The sequence below is a fragment of the Oncorhynchus gorbuscha genome, linkage group LG23 (genome assembly GCF_021184085.1).
Source record: "Oncorhynchus gorbuscha isolate QuinsamMale2020 ecotype Even-year linkage group LG23, OgorEven_v1.0, whole genome shotgun sequence".
NCBI classification, from domain to species: Eukaryota; Metazoa; Chordata; class Actinopteri; order Salmoniformes; family Salmonidae; genus Oncorhynchus; species Oncorhynchus gorbuscha.
The window spans coordinates 31,023,968-31,043,969 of record NC_060195.1 but is presented as its reverse complement, the minus strand read 5'-3'; the positions used below and the strand labels follow the sequence as shown (position 1 = coordinate 31,043,969).

Here is a 20,002-nt window from a genome sequence, read left to right as displayed (position 1 = left end):
TTACACATTTTCTATATTCCTTGACTGCTACGACATAGCTATTGCAACTAGAAAACAGACAATATCTCCAAGTTTATAAAGGTATAGAATCTGTATCCCGGACCACAGGATGTCAGTGTAATAAATTAGACTGTTGGTAGATTAGGCCCTGCCCCTCTGGGCTGTTTCCACCCCCACACATACAGATAGAGTACGGTGGACATCAGAACAAGACGTTCTCATGTGTACAGATAATACATTTATTATTTTTCCGGTGCTTAAGAATTGGATTCAGTATGCCTATGGATCGTTACGAATCGGTCATCTGATCACTAGGAATGTATTTTTTAGTTGAGGATTGTGCTTAATTGTCTGTTTAACAATGGGAGACGGAGGACAAAGGCGCAGATGGGAGTACTGGTGTGTTGCTCTGCGTTTCTCTTTGCTGCTTTGCTTCGTGGAGCAGGTTTCGGCTCAGATAAGGTACTCTATTCCAGAGGAGGTGACAAAGGGATCCGTTGTTGGAAATGTTGCTAAGGATTTGGGTCTTGACGTCAGTACTTTGTTGGAGAGGCGGTTTCGTATCGTTTCTGGATCTAAGGACGCTCTTTTCCAGGTTAATCAGAACAATGGCGTCTTGTATGTTCATAAGAATATCGACAGAGAGGAGCTCTGTGAAGGCACTGGCGCGTGTTTGATGAACCTGAAGATTGTAGTTGAGAATCCTCTGGAAATACATTATGTTCAGTTAGAAATCAAAGATGTCAATGACCATTCACCTATGTTCACAGAAAAGGAGCAGCATTTTGAAATAGCAGAACACGTCCCTCCGGGAACTCGCTTACAAATTCCGACTGCTCGTGATCCGGACATAGGGGTAAACTCCGTACGTTTTTACAAATTAAGTCAGAATATTTTTTTCGACATTGAGATCAAAGATAGCGATGAGGACAAAATACCATTTTTAATATTACAGAAATCTCTAGATAGGGAGAACAGAATCAACCACTCATTGGTTTTAACTGCTATCGATGGAGGGAATCCGCCAAAATCAGGATCTCTAAATATAACCGTTACTGTTCTTGACGTAAATGATAACAAGCCTGTTTTTAGTCAAGACACATACTCTGTAACTTTACAAGAAAACGCCCCTATTGGTACCATCGTTGTAAAAGTAAATGCTACTGATCTAGATGAAGGGTTAAACCGTGTTGTTGAATACTATCTTGGCAGAAACCTCAAGAGCAAAGTTTATGACGTGTTTGAATTGGATAGCGTTACAGGTGAAATTACAGTTAAGGCCCAGGTAGACTATGATGACACCGAGGTGTACAAACTAAGTGTGCAAGCATCAGACAGAGGTCAGCCTCCATGGACTGTCGAATGCGGGGTTATCATAAAAATACTTGACGTAAATGATAACAAACCCGAGATAGAGGTAACGTCCCTTTCCAATAAGGTCTCTGAAGATTCCAAACCAGGAACTGTTATTTCTCTCATAAGTGTCAGTGATAAAGACTCCGGTATCAATGGAAAAGTGTTGTGTAGTCTGTTAGGAGATGTACCCTTTGAGTTAAAACCTTCCTTTCAGGATAGTATGTACTCTTTAGTGACCAAACAACGACTAGACAGAGAGTTTGTGTCCCATTATGACATCACTATAACAGCCACTGACTGTGGTCAGCCTCCTCTGTCCACGTTCAAAATTCTGAACGTCCAGATATCAGATGTGAACGATAACAGTCCAGAATTCTCTCAAAACCCTCTTGAGTTGTACTTAGTGGAAAATAACGCCCCCGGTGCCTCCATATTCTCTGTAATCGCTTCTGATAAAGACTTAAATGAAAATGCAGCCATTTCATATCACATTGTTAGAGGAGAAGGGACTCAAAATGGTATGACATCTTTCTTGAATATCAATTCTGATAATGGACTTATATCCGCACTGAAAAGCTTTGACTTTGAAACCTTCAACAAAACATTCCAATTCCAAGTTGTAGCTACAGACTCTGGAACTCCGTCACTAAGCAGCAACGTCACAATAAACTTGTTCATTCTGGATCAGAACGACAACGCTCCAGTGATCTTGTATCCAGTCAGCGCTAACGGTTCCGCTGAAGGTGTGGAGGAGATTCCCCGCAATGTGAACGCAGGCCATTTGGTGACTAAAGTGAGAGCCTATGACGCTGATATAGGATATAACGGCTGGTTATTATTTTCACTGCAGGAAGTTACTGACCACAGTCTCTTTGCTTTGGACCGTTATACAGGACAGATAAGGACACTTCGGTCGTTCACAGAGACAGACGAGGCTGAGCATAAACTGGTCATACTGGTAAAAGACAATGGTAACGTTTCACTCTCAGCAACAGCTACTGTGATTATCAACGTTGTGGAGCCCAAAGAGGCTTTTGCAGCTTCTGATGTTAAAAGCGCAGTAAAAGACGAGGAGGAGAACAGCGTTACATTTTATTTGATCATAACTTTGATGTCAGTTTCAGCACTTTTTATCATCAGTATCATCGTGTTGATTGTAATGCAGTGCTCCAAAGCCCCAGACGATTCCTCCAAGTATTTACAAGATGTGAATTACGACGGGACACTGTGCCACAGCATCCAGTACCGATCCGGAGACAACCGGTACATGTTAGTTGGACCCAGAATGAGTATAGGTTCTACTATTGTCCCGGGCAGCAATGGGAATACTCTAGTGGTACCCGACCACAGGAGGAGAGCTTTGGCAGAGGTAAGACATGTATTTCTCTGTAATTGTATAGTAATCGCATAGATTATTGTCCCATTTAAAAAAAAAAGTTCATATATTTAATTGAACTACGGGGTCTTGTTTGAGTGGGTCTAATATGTTTTTTTTTTCGGAGTATGGCTTTGGCGTTTTAACAAACCTACACCTCTCACAGGGTCTGTCCATGAAATCAGAGGATCAGGCGTCAACACCACATTTGAAAGTGGTCGCTGTTCACGACAATTGTTCTGAAACACTTTTCAGTTCAAAGTGTTATTTGACGCGTCACATATTTATGTTTCGGTTTGAGTTGCTGCGCATGAAACCCATTCTCCTAATGCGCGTGGTGTCGCTGCTTTTCAGTGTTAGAAACATGCATGTAGTTTGAATCCTTCCCTCCCTTTGTCGTGTTGCCTCATTAAAAATCATTCGAGTCGAGTGAAATGGGCACTTGCTTTCTGGAATGGAGAATACCATCCGCATGGATACTTGCTTGAATCTTTTTCGTGGATGAACTTGGCACCTTGCTTTTTCTGGATGAAGCGGACTGTAATGGTTCCAAAATAACAGGGCTTGTCAAAATGATAGACGGACAGAGAAGAAAGGCGCCTCACTGGGCGATGCTGTCGTTTGTATTTTTGTTGTGCTTCTCCCGTGGAGCTTATTGTCAAATACGCTATTCTATCGCGGAGGAGTCGAAAGAAGGTTTTTATGTGGGAGATGTAGCAAAGGATTTGGGGTTCAGTGTGGATATACTGGCGGAGCGAAGGTTTCGGATTGTATCTGGCTCTAAGGAAGGTCTTTTGCAGATCAACCAAGATAATGGCGTGTTGTATGTGAACAGGAACATCGACAGGGAGGAGCTGTGTGAGAAAAACATTGTGTGTTTAATCAACCTAAAAACCGTCGCCGAAAATCCAATGGAAATACATTATGTTGAGATTGAAATTACGGATATAAATGACCATTCTCCCATTTTTCCAGAAAAGGAGAAACGCTTAGAGATAGCAGAGAATGCTGTGCTCCAAGGAACGCGCTTTCCTCTTGACGCTGCGCGTGACCCTGATGTTGGAGCAAATAGTCTCCGTAAGTACACTCTCAGTCAAAACGATAACTTTGACTTAGATGTTAAAACTCGCGGTGAGGATAAAATTCCTTTTCTGATTTTGAAAAAGCCGCTAGACAGAGAGCAGAAACCTGAAATTCGACTGATTTTGACTGCGTTTGACGGCGGTGAGACCGCAAGATCTGGCACAGTCAATATAACAATACATGTGATTGATGTCAATGACAACGCGCCAGTCTTTGACAGACAGGTGTATACGGTAACTTTATATGAAAATCCTCCCGTAGGTGCCTCAGTCCTAAGAGTACACGCCACGGATATAGATGATGGCGCCAACGGACAGGTTATATACACTTTTGATAACAGTCTTAAAACCAAAGCGTTCGATTTATTCGAGATAGATGATGTTACAGGTGAGATCACTGTAAAAGGATTAATAGATTTTGAAGAGCAGAGCGTTTATGAAATTGACATGCAGGCCTCTGACAAAGGTCCGGTTACATTGACTGGTCACTGTAGTGTTCTTATTTACGTGAAAGATGTAAATGACAACGCACCTGAGATGGACGTGACGTCCCTATCAAGCCAAGTCCCCGAGGATGCACTACCCGGTACAGCGGTAGCTCTTATCAGCGTGTTTGATATGGACTCTGGTGAAAACGGCTTAGTTATATGTACAATCTCAGACAGCATCCCTTTCGAATTAAAACCGTCTTTTCAGAAAAATATGTATTCGTTGATTACTAAAAGCAGATTGGACAGAGAGTCAGAGCCTATGTACACAGTGACAATAACTTCTACAGATAAAGGACTCCCATCACTGTCTTCCCACAAAACCATCACAGTCCATATTTCAGACGTTAATGATAACAGTCCTGTGTTTTCTCAGAGTCAGTATACTTTTTATGTACCGGAAAACAATGCTCCACACGCGTCTGTGTTTTCCATGAGCGCCTCAGATAGAGACCAAGATGAAAACGCTCGTGTGTCTTATAACATTTGGAAAAGTGATGGCGACGCTCCTACTGTATCCTACCTAAATATTAATTATGATGATGGTAACATTTACGCGCTAAAAAGCTTTGACTTCGAAACCCTCAAAACATTCAAATTCCAAGTTGTAGCTACAGACTCTGGAATTCCGTCACTAAGCAGCAACGTCACAGTGAATGTGTTCATCCTGGATCAGAACGACAACGCTCCATTGATCTTGTATCCAGTCAGCGCTAACGGTTCCGCTGAAGGTGTGGAGGAGATTCCCCGCAATGTGAACGCAGGCCATTTGGTGACTAAAGTGAGAGCCTATGACGCTGATATAGGATATAACGGCTGGTTATTATTTTCACTGCAGGAAGTTACTGACCACAGTCTCTTTGCCTTGGACCGTTATACAGGACAGATAAGGACACTTCGGTCATTCACAGAGACAGACGAGACTGAGCATAAACTGGTCATACTGGTGAAAGACAATGGGAACGTTTCACTCTCAGCAACAGCCACTGTGATTATCAACGTTGTGGAGCCCAAAGAGGCTTTTGCAGCTTCTGATGTTAAAAGCGCAGTAAAAGACGAGGAGGAGAACAGCATTACATTTTATTTGATCATAACTTTGATGTCAGTTTCAGCACTTTTTATCGTCAGTATCATCGTGTTGATTGTAATGCAGTGCTCCAAACCCCCAGTCGATTCCTCCAAGTATTTACAAGATGTGAATTACGACGGGACACTGTGCCACAGCATCCAGTACCGATCCGGAGACAAACGGTACATGTTAGTTGGACCCAGAATGAGTATAGGTTCTACTATAGTCCCGGGCAGCAATGGGAATACTCTAGTGGTACCTGACCACAGGAGGAGAGCTTCTGGAGAGGTGAGGAGATGAATACGTTTTTATACAAGTCACATACATCGCACATGGTCCTCATAAACCATGTAGACTGAACTGTACAGTGCATTGAGTGTCTCAATACAATCATGTTATATTGGGCATTTAATAAAACACTTGCAGTGCTGTTTAGGTTTGTGTGCTGGTGTATTTGTTTTAGTATTGTAATGTACGACAGGATGGAGGGAATCGTCTTCCCTTTCCCGTTTTGTAATTCATCAAGTGTCCTTTTTATACCATATATTTGCCTTAGAATAGTTTGTGTGGGACATGCTAAATCAATCTAAAAGGAATGCAAAGTGGTTTCGCCATGGAGCTCTGTTTTTTGGACGCAGCGTTATGCCCTCGTGGTGTGTCGCTGTGCACTAGGGTGGTTCTGAAATGCTCGGATGTCTCGCAGCTCTGCGGGTATATACCATGCAGATAAAGCGACATGCTTCATTTGATATTTTTGTAAATCTGTATCAGTTGCTGGGTAGATAATATTAGCCTTCATTTGCCTCCACGCAGTGTATATTTATGATTGTCTGTCTCTGTATGTTTGTGCCAAACATGCTTCTGGTGCTGGAGTAGCCAATGTCCTTTACACAACCATGTAATCAATGTGTGGTAGCATCGCATGGTGTCAGTGCTTAACTAGAATAGCGCTCTTGAAAGCAACGCTCACGTCACATTGTTGCATCCTCCCATTAGTTGGTTTATCATTCAGTAGCTAGCTGACAAGGGTCGTAAGCAACAAGGAGATATTTCATACTCACTTGAACGGAACGAAAAATGATTTTTTAGAATAATGAGCTATGATTCTATTTGGGAATGCAATGGGTAAGGTTTCGTTAATAATATAGGCATATTGTCGCGTGCTGTGGATTCTTTTTGGACTAAATATATTTTATAAAAATGGAACAAAGAGGACACGGAGCATGGTGGGAGCAGCGACGGAGGCTTTGGGCAATGTTAGCTTTGGTTGTCTTTTGGAGCGGAGCATCTGCACAGATAACATACTCCATCTCTGAAGAGCTTAAAGAAGGAACTGTCGTGGGGAATATAGCTAAGGATTTGGGAATAGATCTGAGCACCTTGAAGGAGAGGGGATTTCGAATCGTGTCTGGCTCGACGGAGCCCCCTTTCCAGGTAAACCAGAATGACGGCATCTTGTATTTGCACCGAAAAATAGACCGAGAGGAGCTGTGTGAACGGAGCAGCGTGTGTTTGATCAACATGAAAACCGTTCTGGAGAACCCGCTGGAGATCCATTATGTCTCAGTGGAGGTGTTAGATGTTAACGACCATTCTCCCAGCTTTCCCGAGAAACAGAAACGGTTAGAGATATTTGAGTCAGCCTTACCAGGGGCGCGATTTCAGCTCCAGGCTGCGCTCGACACTGATGGTGGACAATACTCAGTTCAACAGTATAAACTCAGTCACAACGATCATTTCCGTTTGGAAGTTAAAGATCGAGGTGATGATGGCAAAATCCCGATATTAATATTACAGAAACCACTGGACAGAGAGGCTGTAAAGAGCCATATATTGCTGCTCACAGCTATTGATGGAGGAAAACCTCCAAGATCTGGAGACATGAGAATAACTGTAGATGTACTGGATATCAATGATAACCCGCCTGTCTATACAAAAGATGCTTACTCTGTATTGGTGAATGAAAATACTATTGTTGGCACAACAATTGTACAAGTAAACGCCACCGATTTGGACGAGGGGCCAAACGGTTTAGTAATGTACTCGTTTGGCAATAGCGTGAATAGTAAATTACGCAAACTCTTTGATCTGAACCCAGTAACAGGTGAAATCATTGTGAGAGGACTGCTAGATTTTGAAGAAAAAGACAAGTACGAACTCGACATACAGGCATCGGATAAAGGACTTGCACCAATGACATCAGATAAAAGCGTAGTAATACGGATAGTTGACCTCAATGACAACGCACCTGAGATTGAGGTGACATCATTTTCAAGAGCAATCGCCGAGGATTCTAGAAGTGGAACCACAGTCGCGCTAATCAGTGTTAATGATTTGGACTCTGGTTTCAACGGGAAAGTTCTCTGCACTGTGATGGAAGACACAACTTTCAAACTAATGCCATCACTACAGGATAATATTTACTCTGTAGTTACCATGTCAGCCCTGGATAGGGAAAAACATTCTGAATATGATCTAACAATAGTAGCCACAGACGCAGGCCAGCCGTCCCTGTCATCTGTAAAGTCTATTAGTGTTGTAGTATCAGATGTGAATGATAACAGTCCAGAGTTTTCACTGAGTCCCTATAATTTCTATGTCACTGAGAATAACGAACCAGGCGCCTCACTTTTTCGCGTGAGTGCGTCTGATCGTGACATAAATGAAAACGCTATTATTTCATATCATATTCTGAGAAACGGTGTCGAGGAGAAGAAATGGTCATCGTTCCTCAACATAAATCCTGAAAATGGAAACATACTGGCGCTAAAAAGCTTTGACTTTGAAACCCTCAAAACATTTAAATTCCAAGTTGTAGCTACAGACTCTGGAACTCCGTCACTAAGCAGCAACGTCACAGTGAATGTGTTCATCCTGGATCAGAACGACAACGCTCCAGTGATCTTGTATCCAGTCAGCGCTAATGGTTCCACTGAAGGTGTGGAGGAGATTCCCCGCAATGTGAATGCAGGCCATTTGGTGACTAAAGTGAGAGCCTATGACGCTGATATAGGATATAACGGCTGGTTATTATTTTCACTGCAGGAAGTTACTGACCACAGTCTCTTTGCCTTGGACCGCTATACAGGACAGATAAGGACACTTCAGTCATTCACAGAGACAGACGAGGCTGAGCACAAACTGGTCATACTGGTAAAAGACAATGGGAACTTTTCACTCTCAGCAACAGCTACTGTGATTATCAACGTTGTGGAGCCCAAAGAGGCTTTTGCAGCTTCTGATGTTAAAAGCGCAGTAAAAGACGAGGAGGAGAACAGCATTACATTTTATTTGATCATAACTTTGGGGTCAGTTTCAGCACTTTTTATCATCAGTATCATCATGTTGATTGTAATGCAGTGCTCCAAAGCCCCAGACGATTCCTCCAAGTATTTACAAGATGTGAATTACGACGGGACACTGTGCCACAGCATCCAGTACCGATCCGGAGACAAACGGTACATGTTAGTTGGACCCAGAATGAGTATAGGTTCTACTATAGTCCCGGGCAGCAATGGGAATACTCTAGTGGTACCTGATCACAGGAGGAGAGCTTCTGGAGAGGTAAGGAGATGAAAACGAATTTATAGTTCACAATGCTCTTACACCTGACCATTGACATGTAGTGCTGATAATAAGCTTGAGTTTTAGAATTGCATACGCTATCATTGTATTTGTATGTATTTAATATTTAATTGACTGAAAGGGTTATGTGTGAGTTGGTCAAAGATGATGTTTTAAAATCAGAGGGTTGTGTCTGTAACATGATCTGAGAGCTTGGCACGTGAAAGTTAACCTGCTTATTCCCCACCACCACAATCAGCACTTGCCGCTCAGGGCAGGCAGGGCGCTGTCCACCACGGTGGTGCTGAAACGTTGGGCTATTCAACCATAGAGAATGATAGAGGCCTCTAGTGGCCAAACGGACGTTTTAGCATGGGCAGCACCATTTAGTGCTTCCACCATGCTTCCGCCATTTTAAAGTTGCCAAAGTAGTCAACTAGCTGGAGATTCCTATAGGTTGTGGCTTCAATGGCGCTGCCCATGCTGTCACATACGCTATAGTGGCACAGATATATAAAACAGTCCTCTATCTATCTCTAGGAATTCAATACGCTGTTTGCATAATGAAGTGTTGTCCCCAAAAAAGGACAGCATAAATAGCATGATTTATTTAAATATAGGAGACTTGTTGCATGCTTCAGTACATTTTATTTAAGGGAACCTTTACGACATATGAATTATGGGTCTGCCAGTCCAGTCATCAAAATCAAATCAAATCAAATTGTATTTGTCACATGCGCAGAATACAACAGTTGCCGACCTTACCGTGACATTCTTATTTGCAAGCCCTTAACCCACAATGCAGAGCAAGAAGAAGAGTTAAGAAAATATTTACTAGATTAACTAAAGTAAAACATTTAATTAAAAGTAACACAATAAAATAACAATAAAGAGCCTATTTACAGGGGGTACCGGTACCGAGTCAATGTGGAGGCAAAATACAGGGGGTACCGGTACCGAGTCAATGTGGAGGCTATATACAGGGGGTACCGGTACCGAGTCAATGTGGAGGCTATATACAGGGGGTACCGGTACCGAGTCAATGTGGAATACCGGTACCGAGTCAATGTGGAGCCTATATACAGGGGGTACCGGTACCGAGTCAAGTCAATGTGGAGGCTAGGCTATATACAGGGGGTACCGGTACCGAGTCAATGTGGAGCCTATATACAGGGGGGGTACGAGTCAATGTGGAACCTATATACAGGGGGTACCGGTACCGAGTCAATGTGGAGGCTATATACAGGGGGTACCGGTACCGAGTCAATGTGGAGGCTATATACAGGGGGTACCGGTACCGAGTCAATGTGGAGGCTATATTACAGGGGGTACCGGTACCGAGTCAATGTGGAGGCTATATACAGGGGGTACCAGTACCGAGTCAATGTGCGGGGTACAGGCTTGGTCGAGGTAATTTGTACATGTAGGTAGGGGTAAAGTGACTATGCATAGATAATAAACGATGAGTAGCAGTGTAAAAACAAAGGGGGTGGCAATGTAAATAGTCCGGGTGGACATTTGATGAATGGACCTAGACTTGGTGCTCTCCTACCGCTTGTTGTGTGGTAGCAGGGTGAACAGTCTATGACCTGGGTGACTGGAGTCTTTGACAATTTTTATTCTAACCTTGTGCTGACCTTTCTCCCTCGTGCGTTGTGCCAATATTGCATTCTGGGTGGGTTGGACTAGTAAAAGTAGGCCTAACATTATTAAACAACAGCGCAATGCGAGTTAGAATCGCATGGTGTCAGTACCCAACTATAGCGCTTCTAGTAGAAATACTATCGTCATGCTTTTGAGCCCTCCCCCTGGCTGGTTTGGTAGGTTTGATCGGTCCCTGGAGTTATACAGTCGTGCATGTTCGTGGATAGAATAAGATCTGGAATTTACATAAATAAGAATATTGTTGGTTTATTCGTTTTGGTATTTGACGAACATACTGGAAAGACAACGGTCACAAATGAAGGAATAGTGGAAGTGCTGTGGATTAGGGCGATTTGTCTTGAAAACATGGAACAAAGAGGATGCGGGGCATGGCGGGAGCGACGGCAGAGGGTCGCCTACATGGTTGCTTTGGTTCTGTTTTGGAGCGGAGCATCTGCACAGATAAGATACACCATCTCTGAAGAGCTTAAGGAAGGAACTGTCGTGGGGAATATAGCTAAGGATGTTGGAATAGATCTGAGCACCTTGAAGGAGAGGGGATTTCGAATCGTGTCTGGCTCGACCGAGCCTCTTTTCGAGGTTAACCAGAATGACGGCATCTTATATGTGAACCGAAAAATAGACCGAGAGGAGCTGTGTGAACGGAGCAGCGTGTGTTTGATCAACATGAAAACCGTTCTGGAGAACCCACTGGAGATCCATTATGTCTCAGTGGAGGTGCTAGATGTTAACGACCATTCTCCCAGCTTTCCCGACAAAGAGAATCGGTTAGAAATATACGAGTCCGCTTTACCTGGTGTACGATTTCAGCTGCAAGCTGCCGTTGATCCAGATGGTGGCCAGTACTCGGTTCAGCAATATAAACTCAGTCAAAATGACCATTTTCGTTTGGAGGTTAAAGATCGAGGAAGGGAAGGTAAAATTCCTGTTGTAAATCTACTAAAGCCCTTAGATAGAGAAGCTATGAAAAAACATACATTACTACTCACAGCCATTGATGGAGGAAAACCTCCCAGGTCTGGGACTGTGGAAATAGTTATTGATGTTTTAGATGTAAATGATAATATGCCTGTTTTTGTCAAAGAGTTATACTCAGTTACATTGAATGAAAATGCTCCAATTGGCACGACAGTCGTGCAAGTAAATGCCACGGATTTAGACGAGGGTTCGAATGCCGAGGTCCTTTACTTTTTCGGTAAAATGGTAAAGAACAAGATTCGTAAACTTTTCGATGTAAATACGAATACGGGTGAGATAGTTGTGAAGGAATTGGTCGATTTCGAGCTACAAGACAGCTATGAGATTGACATAATGGCAACTGATAAAGGATCTGCCCCTCTGACAACTGACAAAAGCATAACAGTAAAGATTATTGACCTCAACGATAATGCACCTGAGATCGAGGTGACGTCTTTTTCGAACGCAATCCCCGAGGATTCTAGACCAGGCACCACTGTAGCATTAATCAGTGTTAATGATTTAGACTCTGGTCTTAATGGCAAAGTGATCTGCTCTTTAGTCGAGGACATACCATTTACATTAATGCCGTCTTTACAGGACAACATGTATTCTGTAGTCACCAAGTCAACACTGGATCGAGAGAAATCATCACAATATGATCTAACAGTAGTTGCTAAAGACGCAGGCCAGCCGTCCCTGTCATCTGTAAAGACTATAAGCGTAGTTATATCAGATGTGAATGATAACAATCCAGAGTTTTCATTAAGCTCCTATACTTTCTATATCACTGAGAATAACGACCCAGGCGCCTCATTATTTTACGTAAGTGCATCAGATCGTGACATAGATGAAAACGCACTTATTTCATATCATATTCTGAGATACGGTGGTGACGATAATAAATGGGCATCTTTCCTCAACATAAATTCAGAAAATGGGAACATTTTGGCGCTAAAAAGTTTTGACTTTGAAACTTTAAAAACATTCCAATTCCAAGTTGTAGCTACCGACTCTGGAATTCCGTCATTAAGCAGCAACGTCACAATAGACGTGTTCATTCTGGATCAGAACGACAACGCTCCAGTGATCTTGTATCCAGTCAGCGCTAACGGTTCCGCTGAAGGTGTGGAGGAGATTCCCCGCAATGTGAACGCAGGCCATTTGGTGACTAAAGTGAGAGCCTATGACGCTGATATAGGATATAACGGCTGGTTATTATTTTCACTGCAGGAAGTTACTGACCACAGTCTCTTTGCTTTGGACCGTTATACAGGGCAGATAAGGACACTTCGGCCATTCACAGAGACAGGCGAGGCTGAGCACAAACTGGTCATACTGGTAAAAGACAATGGGAACGTTTCACTCTCAGCAACAGCTACTGTGATTATCAACGTTGTGGAGCCCAAAGAGGCTTTTGCAGCTTCTGATGTTAAAAGCGCAGTAAAAGACGAGGAGGAGAACAGCGTTACATTTTATTTGATCATAACTCTGGGGTCAGTTTCAGCACTTTTTATCATCAGTATCATCGTGTTGATTGTAATGCAGTGCTCCAAAGCCCCAGACGATTCCTCCAAGTATTTACAAGATGTGAATTACGACGGGACACTGTGCCACAGCATCCAGTACCGATCCGGAGACAAACGGTACATGTTAGTTGGACCCAGAATGAGTATAGGTTCTACTATAGCCCCGGGCAGCAATGGGAATACTCTAGTGGTACCTGAACACAGCAGGAGAGCTTCGGCAGAGGTAAGAAGATAAAGTTGTACATCCACCTTAGCCAAATACATTTAAACTGTTTTTCACAATTCCTGACATTTAATCCTAGTTAAAATTCCCTATCTTAGGTCAGTTAGGATCACCACTTTATTTAAAGAATGTGAAATGTCAGAATAATAGTAGAGAGAATGATTTATTTCTGCTTTTATTTATTTCATTACATTCCCAGTGGGTTAGAAGTTTACATACACTCAATTAGTATTTGATAGCATTGCCTTTAAATTGTTTAACTTGTGTCAAACGTTTTGGGTAGCCTTTTCACAAGCTTCCCACAATAAGTGGGAATAAGTGGTCACATTCCTCCTGACAGAGCTGGTGTAACTGAGTCAGGTTTGTAGGCCTCCTTGCTCGTACATACTTTTTCAGTTCTGCCCACAAATGTTCTATGGGATTGAGGTCAGGGTTTTGTGATGGCCACACCATTTTTTTTTCTTAAGCCGTTTTGCCACAACTTTTGAAGTATGCTTGGGGTCAACGTCCATTTGGAAGACCCATTTGTGACCAAGCTTTAACCTGATGTCTTGAGATGTTGCTTCACTGATAACGTTTTTACTGATAACTTGTGTCAAGATGCCTCTAAAAAGCTTCAAGGACAGGGTAATGAAAGGTAGAATCACGTGGTGTCAGTATAGGCGGACATCCCAGGGGGACAGGCGGTACACGACCCCCGATATATATCACTGTAAACATAACTATGTCATTTCAATAATATGAATAATACGCAATGAAAGCACTTGAGCTGATTATAGACACTTAATAGCGCGTTTTTAAGTTTCAAAAGAGTGCGACCTCCCTCCCTTTGTCTCACAATGGTTTGATCCACTGCCTCCCACCCCCCAGCAGTGGCACATGATGCAGGTACTGTGCATGTGTGGGAATCTGACAGAGTCTGTTGTTGGTGGCTGACCTCCAGTAAGTTGTTCAAACAAAGGATATGTTAGACATTTCTTTACTTCTACCACTCAATACAAGAAAACACATTTATAACCGTCACCGGTCTTCACTTTCGCTGCATTAAATTTTAATGTCACTCTATGTTAGCTAGCGGTTAGCTGATGTTTGCTAGCTAGCTACAGTAACATCAACCAGTGTTTGCAGCTATTTGAATTTGAGTCAATGAGAGAAGCTAGCAATGCAATGTAGTGTTCCTTAGCTGGCAAAGTAACAGAGGGTTAGTGTCTACTGTCTGAAAAGCACTCAATGCACATAACTAACGTGAGGTAAATCCAGTCAATCGCACCATAGCGATGCTGTTTTATTTTGTCAGGGTTCACATACACAATAGCTGAATTTGCAGAGCTAGCGCTCAAACCAAAGCAAACATTAGCTAGCAAGCTAGCTAGTACCTATTCTATTTATGTGGCGTCGTCAAAGATGGAATCTTTGCTATCGTCAGTTTATTCCAAGATCAACATGCAGCTGTAGTGCTTCAAAGTCCCTGTGATCAGGTTAGAGATAAACTGAACTTGCAACTGAACAGAACTACAATCTCTTCTACCGTTGTATTAAAAATCTTTAATGGTCTTGTTGCAAAAGCTACATTTTCACTAGGGGACTTTGAAGCACCTGTGTGCCGATCTAGGAGTAAACTGACGATAGCGAAGATAATAGCAAACACCAGAGAAACGGAATTGGTGCTCGCTAGCTCTGCAAATTCAGCTTTTGTTGAAAGCCAGCCAATATAAAACATAAACTATATTCAAATTACAAAAGTTTGCAGCATACGTTGTGTAAATGGTGAACTCACACAGCTGTCAAATCTGTTTCACATTTGCTAGCTGACTAGCTACCTACCTTTTAGATCGAAGCCCATATAGAATGGTAGAAGATTATAGATGATAGAATCCCATCTCCTACTGTAAATAACCTGCACATTGTGTGTCTGTAGCCAGCCAGCCAGCCAGCCAGCCAGCCAGGTAGACAAATGGCAGAAAAAAGACTGACATCAGAGTATTTTTCAGTTTACCAAAACGCAAAGTAAGAACCCTAGTAGCCTAATATCTCTAAGACTAGTTGACAAAATGTTCATAATAAAGAAGTGAAATGTTAATGGAAATGTTTCACAATGATGTCATTAGGCAGATCAGGCAACAGATGTCACACAGACAGCAGAGCTGGGGACAGATGTCACACAGACAGCAGAGCTGGGGACAGATGTCACACAGACAGCAGAGCTGGGGACAGATGTCACACAGACAGCAGAGCTGGGGACAGATGTCACACAGACAGCAGAGCTGGGGACAGATGTCACACAGACAGCAGAGCTGGGGACAGATGTCACACAGACAACAGAGCTGGGGACAGATGTCACACAGACAGCAGAGCTGGGGACAGATGTCACACAGACAGCAGAGCTGGGGACAGATGTCACACAGACAGCAGAGCTGGGGACAGATGTCACACAGACAGCAGAGCTGAGGACAGATGTCACACAGACAGCAGATCAGGCAACAGATGTCACACAGACAGCAGAGCTGGCAACAGATGTCACACAGACAGCAGAGCTGGGGACAGATGGGCAGGGACAGACTGACAGAGACTGATAGGCAGGGACAGACTGACAGAGACTGATAGGCAGAGACAGATTGACAGGGACAGACTGACAGAGACTGATAGGCAGGGCCAGACTGACAGACTGATAGGCAGGGACAGACTGACAGAGACTGATAGGCAGAGACAGACTGACAGAGACTGATAGGCAGAGACAGATTGACAGGGACAGACTGACAGAGACTGATAGGCAGGGCCAGACTGACAGACTGATAGGCAGGGACAGACTGACAGAGACTGTTAGGCAGGGACAGACTGACAGAGACTGATAGGCAGAGACAGATTGACAGAGACTGATAGGCAGGGACAGACTGACAGAGACTGATGGGCAGGGACAGACTGACAGAGACTGATAGGCAGGGACAGACTGACAGAGACTGATAGGCAGGGACAGACTGACAGAGACTGATAGGCAGGGACAGACTGACAGAGACTGATAGGCAGGGACAGACTGCCAGAGACAGGGAGTCTCAGGTAAGTTTGTTGAGTCTTTGTTAGGCAACATTATGAAAGGTTCTCTCTTTTTTAGACTTCTAAAATAGGGACATAATTGAAAAATGCCATGGATACCCCCACTCTCAACTTAAACTGGTGACTGAACTAAGCTCTGTTTAAGGCAATGGTGTTGCTGTTGTGATTAATTGTGTAGTTTTGGGTACTGGTAGTTAGGAGTACAGCAAACACCTTATTTATTTTCTAGGAGACAAACTGTGAGTCAGTGAGGGTGGTGAAAGGGAAAGAGCCAAGGAGAGACTTCAGAGGACAGTGTCACAGCCACGGCAGGACCAGTATAGGGGACAGTGTCACAGCCACGGCAGGACCAGGTGTCAACCTTGTTGCCAGCAGCACCAGTATAGGGAACAGTGTCACAGCCACGGCAGGACCAGTATAGGGGACAGTGTCACAGCCATGGCAGGACCAGTATAGGGGACAGTGTCACAGCCACGGAAAGACCAGTATAGGGGACAGTGTCACAGCCACGGCAGGACCAGTATAGGGAACAGTGTCACAGCCACGGCAGGACCAGGTGTCAACCTTGTTGCCAGCAGCTCCAGTATAGGGGACAGTGGCACAGCCACGGCAGGACCAAGTGTCAAACTTGTTGCCAGCAGCACCAGTATAGGGGACAGTGGCACAGCCACGGAAGGACCAGGTGTAAACCTTGTGGCCAGCTGCACCAGTATAGGGGACAGTGTCACAGCCACGGCAGGACCAGGTGTCAACCTTGTTGCCAGCTGCACCAGTATAGGGGACAGTGTCACAGCCACGGCAGGACCAGGTGTCAACCTTGTTGCCAGCTGCACCAGTATAGGGGACAGTGTCACAGCCACGGCAGGACCAGGTGTCAAACTTGTTGCCAGCATCACCAGTATAGGGGACAGTGTCACAGCCACGGCAGGACCAGGAGTCAACCTTGTTGCCAGCAGCACCGGTATAGGGGACAGTGGCACAGCCACGGCAGGACCAGGTGTCAACCTTGTTGCCAGCAGCACCAGTATAGGGGACAGTGGCACAGCCACGGCAGGACCAGGTGTCAACCTTGTTGCCAGCAGCACCAGTATATGTGACAGTGGCACAGCCACGGCAGGACCAGGTGTCAACCTTGTTGCCAGCAGCACCAGTATATGGGACAGTGGTACAGCCACGGCAGGACCAGGTGTCAACCTTGTTGCCAGCAGCACCAGTATAGGGGACAGTGGCACAGCCACGGCAGGACCAGGTGTCAACCTTGTTGCCAGCAGCACCAGTATATGTGACAGTGGCACAGCCACGGCAGGACCAGGTGTCAACCTTGTTGCCAGCAGCACCAGTATAGGGGACAGTGGCACAGCCACGGCAGGACCAGGTGTCAACCTTGTTGCCAGCAGCACCAGTATATGTGACAGTGGCACAGCATTGTCCAGTTAGCTCAGTGACGGCACAAAACCATATCAGCCACACCCACAATTTATAGAACTGTAAACTCTTGCCAACAGAGTGTTGACGTTTCAAGACACGGTTTGGTGATTTCCCCTGGCTACATTATAATCCATCAATAAAAGGAGTGTTGTTTTCACTGTAGCCAAGGGTTTTCAAGCCAGCCATCTTTTGGCCAAAGAGCAGATGCTGCCTTAATTAGTGCAGGATTTAGGAACTGGAGAAAAATTCATTCATTGTAAAATTCTAAACTGCCAAACCCACCGCCACTGTGTAACTGTAACAGCACATCAGATAAATCCAATCATTCCCCAGTTATCCAGTGCTTGGGGTAAACAGCAGTGGCGAAATGACGAATGCTACCTTGCACTGTATGAGAAAGCAACAACATTGATTGAATCCATTGAGACACACTCAAGACGATTTGCTGGCAAAGCAGTGTATCACTATAGGGCAGAATGTTTTTAAGTGTTGGATGGTGTGGAGGTTGTTTGGCAACTGTTTTGACCAGGACAGTCTAAACGTCCTGCAAGAGTTGGAAAGAGCACTTCTCACGGGGGAGTTGGAAAGAGTGCTTCTCACGGGGGAGTTGGAAAGAGTGCTTCTCACGGGGGAGTTGGATGAGTCTCTAGATCAGTACCCTGAGCTGAACATAGATTATCTTTCAGTGCAGTTGCATCTCTTTCGCAACAAATATCCCTGTAGCAGCAGTGGAGAGGCAGCAGAGGTCCTCAGGAGGCTTCCAGTGGAGGTGCGGGGGTTGGTTGACCAAGTTGAGGTGCTGATCAGAATTTTGTTTGTGGTGCCAGTGTCTTCATGTGAGGCTGAGAGGAGTTTCAGTGCACTCCGCAGGTTAAAGACTTGGTTACGGGCTTGCATGGGCCAAGAGAGATTGAACGGCATAGTTGTCTGTAATGTACATAAAGACAGGCTGGACAGTCTTGAGGGAAAATATCTGCCAGCAATTTGTTGGATCCATTGAAACCCTCAAACATATGTTCAGTTGTTTTGTTCAGTAGTGTGTATAGCAGTGGTTCTCAACCTTTTTTCGGTACTGGAAGCCCTGCATATTTTGAGGCAAGGATTTGAGTGGTCCTCAGGGACCTCCAATCCCTCTATATTATATGTAAAGTTACTGGAACCCCTGTATATTATGAGGCAAGGATTTGAGTGGTCCTCAGGGACCTCCAATCCCTCTATATTATATGTAAAGTTACTGGAACCCCTGTATATTATGAGGCAAGGATTTGAGTGGTCCTCAGGGACCTCCACCCCTTCTATATTATATGTAAAGGTACTGGAACCCTTGCATATCATGAGGCAAGGTTTTGAGTGGTCCTCAGGGACCTCCACCCCCTCTATATTATATGTAAAGTTACTGGAACCCCTGCATATTATGAGGCAAGGATTTGAGTGGTCCTCAGGGACCTCCACCCCTCTATATTATATGTAAAGTTACTGGAACACCTGCATATTATGAGGCAAGGTTTTGAATGGTCCTCAGGGACCTCCACCCCTCTATATTATATGTAAAGTTACTGGAACACCTGCATATTATGAGGCAAAGTTTTGAGTGGTCCTCAGGGACCTCCACCCCTCTATATTATATGTAAAGTTACTGGAACACCTGCATATTTTGAGGCAAGGTTTTGTGTGGTCCTCAGGGACCTCCACCCCTCTATATTATATGTAAAGTTACTGGAACACCTGCATATTATGAGGCAAAGTTTTGAGTGGTCCTCAGGGACCTCCACCCCTCTATATTATATGTAAAGTTACTGGAACACCTGCATATTTTGAGGCAAGGTTTTGTGTGGTCCTCAGGGACCTCCACCCCTCTATATTATATGTAAAGTTACTGGAACACCTGCATATTATGAGGCAAGGTTTTGAGTGGTCCTCAGGGACCTCCACCCCTCTATAGTATATGTAAAGTTACTGGAACACCTGCATATTATGAGGCAAGGTTTTGAGTGGTCCTCAGGGACCTCCACCCCTCTATATTATATGTAAAGTTACTGGAACACCTGCATATTATGAGGCAAGGTTTTGAGTGGTCCTCAGGGACCTCCACCCCTCTATATTATATGTAAAGTTACTGGAACCCCTGCATATTATGAGGCAAGGTTTTGAGTGGTCCTCAGGGACCTCCACCCCTCTATATTATATGTAAAGTTACTGGAACCCCTGCATATTA

The 20,002-nt window shown here is 44.2% G+C and overlaps 5 protein-coding genes across 5 annotated transcripts in view; all 5 read left to right on the top strand.

The window, feature by feature from the left end:
* LOC124011672 (protocadherin alpha-C2-like) overlaps positions 1–20,002 on the top strand; it is a 234,905-nt gene that overhangs the window by 12,217 nt on the left and 202,686 nt on the right. The gene's annotated exons all lie outside the window — the stretch shown is intronic.
* On the top strand, positions 362–3,091 carry LOC124011559 (protocadherin alpha-3-like). The gene is made up of 2 exons (XM_046325017.1): positions 362–2,725; positions 3,086–3,091. The coding sequence occupies exons 1-2, from the start codon at positions 362–364 to the stop codon at positions 3,089–3,091; spliced, it is 2,370 nt and encodes a 789-aa protein (XP_046180973.1).
* Positions 3,326–5,670, top strand: LOC124011558 (protocadherin alpha-7-like). Its single transcript, XM_046325016.1, has one exon. The coding sequence runs from the start codon at positions 3,343–3,345 to the stop codon at positions 5,668–5,670; it is 2,328 nt and encodes a 775-aa protein (XP_046180972.1). The 5' UTR covers positions 3,326–3,342.
* On the top strand, positions 6,409–8,946 carry LOC124011557 (protocadherin alpha-8-like). Its single transcript, XM_046325015.1, has one exon. The coding sequence runs from the start codon at positions 6,571–6,573 to the stop codon at positions 8,944–8,946; it is 2,376 nt and encodes a 791-aa protein (XP_046180971.1). The 5' UTR covers positions 6,409–6,570.
* On the top strand, positions 10,945–13,320 carry LOC124011556 (protocadherin alpha-8-like). Its single transcript, XM_046325014.1, has one exon. The coding sequence runs from the start codon at positions 10,945–10,947 to the stop codon at positions 13,318–13,320; it is 2,376 nt and encodes a 791-aa protein (XP_046180970.1).

Bases quoted from the DNA above. Each gene is read 5' to 3' on its own strand.
- LOC124011559 (XM_046325017.1), top strand. From the start codon at position 362: ATGGGAGACGGAGGACAAAGGCGCAGATGGGAGTACTGGTGTGTTGCT.
- LOC124011556 (XM_046325014.1), top strand. From the start codon at position 10,945: ATGGAACAAAGAGGATGCGGGGCATGGCGGGAGCGACGGCAGAGGGTC.
- LOC124011558 (XM_046325016.1), top strand. From the start codon at position 3,343: ATGCTGTCGTTTGTATTTTTGTTGTGCTTCTCCCGTGGAGCTTATTGT.
- LOC124011557 (XM_046325015.1), top strand. From the start codon at position 6,571: ATGGAACAAAGAGGACACGGAGCATGGTGGGAGCAGCGACGGAGGCTT.